Source organism: Vicia villosa, linkage group LG1 (genome assembly GCF_029867415.1).
Source record: "Vicia villosa cultivar HV-30 ecotype Madison, WI linkage group LG1, Vvil1.0, whole genome shotgun sequence".
NCBI lineage: Eukaryota > Viridiplantae > Streptophyta > Magnoliopsida > Fabales > Fabaceae > Vicia > Vicia villosa.
The window spans coordinates 125,823,595-125,832,658 of NC_081180.1; the positions used below are offsets into that span (position 1 = coordinate 125,823,595).

At 34.6% G+C, this 9,064-nt stretch overlaps 1 protein-coding gene across 1 annotated transcript; it reads right to left on the reverse strand.

The window, feature by feature from the left end:
• Positions 1–2,276: 2,276 nt before the first annotated feature.
• On the reverse strand, positions 2,277–4,464 carry LOC131644125 (protein transport protein SEC9-like). Its single transcript, XM_058914534.1, has 2 exons — positions 3,610–4,464; positions 2,277–3,564 (listed from the first exon to the last, which is right to left on the reverse strand). Exons 1-2 carry the CDS (start codon positions 4,334–4,336, stop codon positions 2,621–2,623), a joined length of 1,671 nt encoding a protein of 556 aa, XP_058770517.1. The 5' UTR covers positions 4,337–4,464; the 3' UTR covers positions 2,277–2,620.
• Positions 4,465–9,064: the final 4,600 nt, after the last annotated feature.

Genomic DNA, 9,064 nt, shown 5'->3' on the forward strand with positions numbered 1-9,064 from the left:
TCCGAGCAGCCTGCGACGATTCTTCTGATCAGGTACGATCAAGATTATTAAAGGTTTTTTCTTTACCCACCTCCCTATGGGGTCACCCCAGCGAAAACTCCACTTTACCCCGCTTCGGAAATGCATTTCCGAATTTTTTTTTTCTAAATTTTTTCAGACTTCGGAAGTGCATTTCCGAAAAAATCCCAAAAATTGGGATTTTGATTAATTCGGAGATACATCTCCGAAAAAACAAAAAAAAAATTTAAAATCCCAAAAATTAATTTTAGGATATTAATTAATTCACATATCATAAATTTGATATAATTTATGAGTAATGAATAATAATAATTATATATTTTGATATAATTTATGAGTTATGAATAATAATTATTATATATTTATATTCTGATTCATATTTTAAAATTTAAAATAATTTTAATTAAAAAATTAAAATAATTTCACTTACAAAATGAGTTATAATTTTTTATTTATATATTTATATATATTTATAATAATTATTATATATTTAAAAAAAAATTAAAAAAATGAGTGTTTTAATTTATATATTTATATAATAATTATTATATATTTATAAAAATTATTATATATTTATATATTAATATATTTATATATTTATATAATAATTATAAAATTAAAAAAATGAGTGTTTTAATTTATAATAATTATTATATATTTATATATTTCACTTAGAAAATTAATAATTATTATTATATATTTATATATTTCTATTCCGATTCATAATTAAAAATAAGTTATAATTTTTTATTTAGTTTAAAAAAATTAAAAAAAGATTTTGACTGAATTTTATTTAATGAATAGATTTTATATTTAACTCTATATAATTCAAAATTTACTTATGAAATTAAGGGTCTGTTTGGTAAAAATAGCGGTTGACTGATAAGCTAGCGGATAGCTTATAGTTTATGACTGATGGTTGATGACTGATGACTTATAGCTTATAGCAGATGGTTGAGACTGGTAGCTTATAAGCTAATTGAAGTGTTTGGTAAAATTAGCGGTTCAATTAACTTATAAATGTAAAATGACATAAAAGATATTTAATATATATTTATTTTATTTTAAATTAAAATAAATTATAAGGGTTAAAAATGGATTTTAATTAAAATAATAAGGATAAAAAAGGAAGAAAAAATGATAAGCTATAAGACATAAGCTAAAACGCTATTTGAAATAGCGTCTGGAAAATAAGCTATAAGCTAGTAAAATAAGCTATAAGCTCATGATGAAAAGACCGTTACCAAACGGGTCTAAATTATCATATGAGCTTATAAGACATAAGACATAAGCTATAAGCTCAAAAACATGGCTTACCAAACAGAGCCAAATGTTTTTGATTTATATAAGTTTGTAAAATAATTTTTAATTTTAAAATTGTTTAGGAAATTTTGATTCACCTTGATTTTATTGATTCACCTTCATTTTATTGATTCACCTTGATTTTATAACTATTAATTGTATTGATTCACCTTGATTTCAATTTTTTAATAATTATTGAATTATTTCGGAAGTGTATATCCGAAACATTCCAAGACCAGTTTGGTCTTGGAATATTTCGGATATGCATCTCCGAAGACACCCCTCTCTCAAAAGGGGTGTTTTCGGAAATGCATATCCGAAAACTCAAAAAAGGGGGTGTTTTCGAAAATGCATATCCGAAAACACCTTTTTTTCGTGTTTTCGGAAGTGCATTTCCGAAAACACCTTTTTTTTCAATAAAAGTACGTTTTCGGAAATGTATTTCCGAAACAAGGGGTATTTTGGTAAATTCGCTAGAGGTGACTAAAAAGATTAGGAGTTTGGTAAAGAAATTTCCTTATTAAAACTATATAAAACTACTGATAGACTAATTAGTATAGTCTAAGAGAAAAAGAAAATTATTTTGGAGAGTGTCGTGGCAAAAGTAGCAAAGATATCACCACAGAATACTATGAATAGCTACGTCCTAAATTCTATACCATATTATATTTTTATGTTGAGGCCCTTTGGATATTTGGGGCCCTGTGCTGTGGCACTGATTGCACAGGCACAAGGTCGGGCCTGATTAAATTAGCCGCAAATTGTGAGAAATATTAATTATTAACAACGTATTATTGTACTTGTGGTAGATTGAATTAGTCGCAAATTGTGAGAAATATTTAAATCTCTACTTAAATAATTTGTGAGAGCTATTTTAGTAACAAATTTTGTTCCGTCGCTAAGGCTATGTTTGGGACAGAATTTTGTTAATTAGTGAGAAATTTGTACAATCTCTACATTTAAGCTTTTTAGTAATGTTCTAGAAGCTCCAACTCTCCTGATTCTAGGACAATCAAACCTCATTGAATTTCCCTAATCACAGTAGAGTTCTAGAAGCATGTAATCTATAAGCAAAAATTTCCTAAAACAAGCACTCCACATATTTATTCATTCATTCATTCAACCCTTACATATTTTACATTACATAACTTTGACTCTTTAATCACTAGTCAAACATATTGGTGCACAGGATCGATACACCATAAACCATAAAACGTGATCAACTAGAAAATACTATTATTTGACAGAAACCAACTCCATATAATTCTTACTAGCTAGTAAAGTAGTAGTTAATCGGTTTTCAGACCCTGGTGCCCTTAAACTTCTTCTCAGCCTCCCTACTGTCGATGACTGCATCACGGTATCCATAACGTCCTAAATCACCTCTTCTGTAATAATCATCATCACCATAATCTCTAACATCATCAACGAATGTGACATGTATTGGTGAATTGCGTGGTCGTGATTGAAGCTGATTAACATTTCCATGAGGCTTCATGATACCTGCAGAACCCGTCCTATCAGTAAAGCGAGGAGAACCATTACCTGGTGCTGGTGCATTCCACTTGTCCAAAGCGGTTGGACTTGGACTATTGTAGTAGGGATGATGATCATTGTTGCTTTCATGGTGGCGATCACGATTTGCAGCTTCGATCCTCAACAATTCCAAAGCCTTGTCAATATCATGCGTTGGCTCGCTTAGTTGGATCCCTTTTCTAGGTCCTGCACTCCAATCTGAACTAATTTTTGGCACATTACCATTACTGTTACCATAGTTTCCATTCCTCATGGGCATGTACCCTTCTTTTTTGTTGTAGTCACTACCATATCCATTGGGGCTATCATAGTAGTCATTCTGAATGTTACCTCCTCCAATAGGTTTGTGCGCTTCTTTGTAGTCACCACCATATCCATTAGGGCTATCATAGTAACCATTCTGAATGTTACTTCTAATAATTGGTTTGTATCCTTCTTTGTCACCATTGTTATATCCATCGCGACTAGTCCTTATGCTACCTCCTCCAATAGGTTTCTGCACTTCTTTGTAAGGACTCGGGTCTCCTACGACTGGTGCTCCGCGGTGGTCACCACCATACCTATTAGGACTATCATATTCATAGTTGCCATTCTTAATGTTACTTTCAATTGGCCTGCTTCCTTCTTTGTCACCACCATATCCGTTGTTATAGCCATCGCGAGCTCCCCTTAAGCTACCTCCCCTTAAGCTACCTCCCCTTATGCTACCTCCCCTTAAGCTACCTCCCCTTAAGCTACCTCCCCTTAAGCTACCTCCCCTTAAGCTACCTCCTCTTAAGCTACCTCCCCTTAAGCTACCCGTTCCAATTGGTTTGTGTCCTTCTTTATAAGGATTTGGATCTCCTACAACTGCTGCACCATGATCCCCACTGTACCTCTTAGGACTATCGTAGCTTCCACTTTTAATGCCATTTTCAATTGGCTTGTGTCCTTTATCACTACCATATCCATTATTATCATAGCCATCATGTCCCCTCCTTACACTACTATCTCCTCCAAATGGTTTACGCCCTTCTTTGTGCGGATTTGGATCCCCTACCGCTGAACGATGGTCAATCTTAATTGGACTGATTCCAATTGGCTTGCGTCCTTCAGCGGTTGGCTGTGGACTATGTCGACCGCGATCAACAATTGGTCCCAATCTTTGAGGATTACGTCCACCTTCATGATTCTGCTGCACCTTGGCCGGGAACTTATCAACATCTTTACGGTATGAGCTACGGTCAGGGCTTGTTCGATGATGAAATTCATCTTCAGACTCATCTCCCGAAGAGGCATATTTTTCTGCTGCAGGTTCATCATAAGGTCTGCTAGTGACTGGTACTACTATTTTTTTGGTAACAGCACCTTCTGAGTAGTTACTACCGTTACTCTTGGGAACGAAAGGAGCAAATGGTTTTATAACAGAAGGCTCACCCGAACCAGTTCGGGTGGTACTGTAAGTGGAGACGCTGCGGTACGCGTAACCGAATGCTGCCATTACTTCTACTCAAGATCTTTGTCTATTTTTTGTTACAGATCAAATTATTTTAATTATAAACATATAACTGAATTTCTCCTTATATAGAAAAAAAATACAATAGAAGTGAAACTTGACATGTGAGTGAACCATATGCTTCCACTGTTCAACTAAATAATTGAGAGACAGAAGATTCAAATCTGCTGTACATGAAAGAAAGAACCATATTCAAGATAAATATTGTCGATTAAAGTATAGAATCATATTCTGTCAATAAATTTGAACGGATAATATTATGTGGAAGTTAGACAAAATTCCAATGCTTTTTTTAGTGATATACATCGTTTTCTTCCGGTTGTAAAGCGCATATTTAAGCATGGTAGAGGAATAGGATTCATTTAGCAAAGACAATAAGAATCTATAGGAGTAAGGTGTAACTGTAAGTAAAGAAAAGAGTGTCAAGAGTTGAATACTGTGTGAGATAGAGATGACTTGTATGCTACGCAGGTGTAGAAAGAACCAGATACATGCACCAACTGGATGAGAGGTGCGACATCCGAACAAAGGCGAGACGTTGGTACAAGGCCGGAAACCACAGGGGAAGTTACATTGCATAAAGGAAACTATGCATTCTGCATAAGAAAGTAAATAATAAAAATTTAAAGAGAATAAACTTCAATTTAGTATTTGGATATTTTACAAAGCAATATCTCATTCAATTATTTAGAAATTGAATGAAATGGAATGTATTATAATTTTTTTATTCTATTTTTACTCTTTATTTTAAAATCAGGAATATGCTTAATAATATATTTATTTTTTTCTAACATAGCCCTAAACAAGAACTCAATACAAGATTTTCATTGAGGTCTATTAAATAGAACACAATCATTATAACCTAAATACAAAATTATTTTTTTGGTATATATTTTCAAAGTATAATTGCACATTTAATGTTTGTTGTTAGTTTGTTTTTGGCCGTGTTGGACTTTAGCTAGTTGGCCCAATATGAGTTTAGTATATATATTGTATTTTTGCTTTATAATAGTAGAACAAAATCATTCATTGTAATTGTTTTTCAATTAAGGAAAAATTAGTTACAGTTTCTCTCTTGTCTCCCTCTTCTGTCATCATCTTCTTCATCTTCAACCTTTTGCTCCACAATTGGTATCTAGAGCCCCACTCCGGATCCATGGGAAGAGAAACATGAGTGTATGTGAGGTGTATGATTGTTTTGATTTCGAATTCATTCAATTCACAGTGAATTGAAGATCATAATCGTACTGAAATCACATTTCTTGATTTCGAGGGATCGGGAAAGAATTGGAATTGGTGGATGATTCAAATGCGTGTGTTGTTTGGCGCTCAACTTGTGCTTGATCTTGTCAACGACGACTACACGCTGGTTGTTGCGGATGCAACAGACGCAAAGAAACGCACAACGAGAAACGAGGATGAAGGATTAGAAAGCGTTGTTCTACATCCATCAATGTGTGAATGTGAATGTGTTTAAGAAGATCTCTAATTCGACGACGGTGATGGCTGCGTGAGACACACTGGTACATTGCTATGGAGGTGACGCATTAGTGAAGAAGGTGAAGCTTTAGTCTCTACGTAAGCAGTAAGAGAATCTCAACATGAAGAACAATGAGAAGGTACCTAAGTATATCTCCAGAGTGATTCTGATCACTAATGAGATTAAAGCTTGTGGAGAAACACTTTCAGAACAATTAGTTATTGAAAAGGTACCGAGATCACTTACTCCTCGGTTTGATTACATTGCTGTAGCTATTGAACACTCTAAGGATTGAAGAGCTGTAAAGCAGTCTAGAAACACAAGAGTTGCGTCTAATTAAGAAAACCCTTGAGAGAGAGGTAAAGTAGGCTCTGAAGGCGTCTTCTGGTAGGAAGAGTCAAAATCCTTTTTAGTCAGAAGCCAAGAAGAGACATGGTGGTTTTCAGAAGTCATAAGCGTCCAACTCTGATGAGAAAAAAAATAGAAGGGAAGGGAGAAGCTTAACAAGAAGAAAATTCAATGCCACTGTTGTAATTTTTTTGGCCATTATGCTCCTGAGTGTTGGTCAAATAATGGAAAGAAGTCAAAAGAAGAAAACATAGTAAGAGAGTTTGATGACGAACCTCTTATATTGATGGCTTCTGAGTTTGACAATAATGAATTGTCATAATGGTGGTATATGGATACTGGTTTCTCAAAGCACATAATTAGAAACAAATAGTGGCTGATAAACTTTAACTCCAGAAAGAGGACAAAAAATAGATGTGCTGATAATAAGTTCCTTAATTCCAAAGGAATGGTAAATTCTAGAATCAAAGTGAAGAATGGTAAAACTGTTTTGATCAAAGATGTTTGGTATGCTCTGGACATGAAGAGCAATCTAATGAGTGTAGGTCAGCTAATTGAGAAATATTTCTCAGTTACTATGAAGGACAATCTCTTGAAGTTGTATGATTCTGATCAGAAGCTAATTATGCAATATGAGTAGGGAAGCAACAAAATATTAAATTCGAATGTGGAGACCACTGAAACTAAATGCCTTAGTGCAGAAGGCGTTGAAGGTGACAGTGAGATGTGGCATAAGAGATCGAAGCATCTGAACTTCAGAAGCTTGTGGCATTTGAATTCTAAAAAGCTGGTACATGGCATTCCAAAGATTGTGAAGCCTAAGAATTCATGTGAGATATGCATGAAAGGTAAGCAACCTAGATTTCCATTTGCATCAGAAGTGGTTCTAAGAGCAAAGCATGCTTTGGTAGTTATGCACTCTGATATGTGTGAGCCATTCCCAGAACCATCACTTGGAGGAAATAAGTATTTTGTGTCATTTGTGAATGAGTTCACAAGAATAACTTGGGTAACTCATCAAGTTTAAGTATGATGTGTTTACTGAGTTTCAGAAGTTCAAGGTGAAAGCAGAAAGACAAAGTGGTAAGAAGTTGAATATTCTTAGAACTAATGGTAGAGGTGAGTATAACTCTATAGAGTTCATACTGTTCTGTGAAGAAAATGGAGTTGAGCATGAAGTGAATGCTCTGTATACTCCACAACACAATGGTCTTGATGAAAGAAGAAATCATACTTTTCTTGATATGACAAGGAGCATGCTGAAGGAGAAGAAGCTACCTCACTCGTTATGGGGAGAAGTTGTCGCCACTGCAACGTATGAGATCAACATGTGTCTAACTAAGAAGATGAAGGAAGTTGTTCCTTTTTAGAAGTGGATGGAGACAAGCAAAGTGTGAGTCACCTTAGGGTATTTGGTTCTGTTTTCTATAAACATGTTCCAAGTGCTACTACAAAGAAGTTGGATGATACATGCAAAATGATATTATTGGTGGGGTATCATAATACATGTGCTTATAAGCTTTATTGTCTAATATCTAAGAAAGTGGAATTTAGCAAAGATGTCATAGTGAAAGAGTCAGAAACTTGGGATTGGAACACGTCTAATCCTTCCTTTGGTGTTGGAGGTGCTTCTAAAGGAAGTTTGAAAGTTGTTTCTGAAGATGACTATGAAGCTAAAAATGATTTTGACTCTAAAGGAGAATTAGAGTGTGAAGGATTCTCTGAAGGTGGCTCTAACAAAGACTCTTTAAGTGATCCATACTATAAAGATGATCCATACTATGAAGATGATCCATACTTTGGTGGTCAAGACTCTAGGGTCAAAATTTTGGAGGTGATCATGTTTTCTGAAGGTAGTGTTTCTGGAGGAGGTCCAGAAACTAACATTATTCCAGGTTATATAGAACATTCATTACAAGTTCAGAGACCACAAAGAATGAGATAAATACCTAGAAGTTTTACAGAGTTTGACATGTTACGCGATATTGAAAAAGACTCTGAAGGCGAAGTCATTTAGTGTGCCATGTTAGTAGACTATGAACCTTTGAATACAGAAGAAGCACTCAAGAAAAAGTCTGGGTGAAGGTCGTGAAAGAAGAACTTTAGGCTATAGAAAAAAAACAAGACCTGGGAGTTGACTGAGCTTCCAAAGGAGAAGAAAGCCACCAGCTTCAGATGGGTTTTCAAGGTGAAGTTGAAGCTAGATGGATCAATTGGTAAACATAAAGCAAGGTTATTAACTAAAGGTTTTCTTCAAAAACTTGAGCTAGATTACTTTGAGTTGTTTGCACCTATAGCTAGACATAAAACAATCAGGTTGGTGACTGATATAGCTGCTAATAAGAATTAGTGTGTCACAACCTCCTAGAATGTTAAATCTGCATTTTTGAACGGTTCTTTACTAGAAGAAGTTCATGTGTCACAACCTCCTAGATTTGTGAAAAAGAATCAAGAAAGGATGGTGTTTAAGTTGCATAAAGCCTTGTATAGATTTAAGCAAGCTCCGAGAGCTTGAAATTTGAAGATTGATTCATTTTTCAAGAAGCTAGGGTTTCAGAAATGTGAGATGGAATATGGGGTTTATGTTCAGCATACTTCTGAAGGCAATATGATTCTGGTATGTCTCTATGTGGATGACATATTGTTGACTGGAAGTTGTTCTGATGAGATAGTCAAGTCCAAGAAGGTGTTGATGAATGAGTTTGAGATGATTGATTTGGGAAATATGGTATTTCTAGGGATGTAGATTTCGTACTCTGAGATGGGTATCATTTTGCATCAACTGAAGTATGAACTTGAATTTCTAAGAGATTTGAGTTAACAAATTACAAGTTTGCTATCAAACCTGCTGAGATGAATCACAAGTTGGATTCTAATGCTGAGGA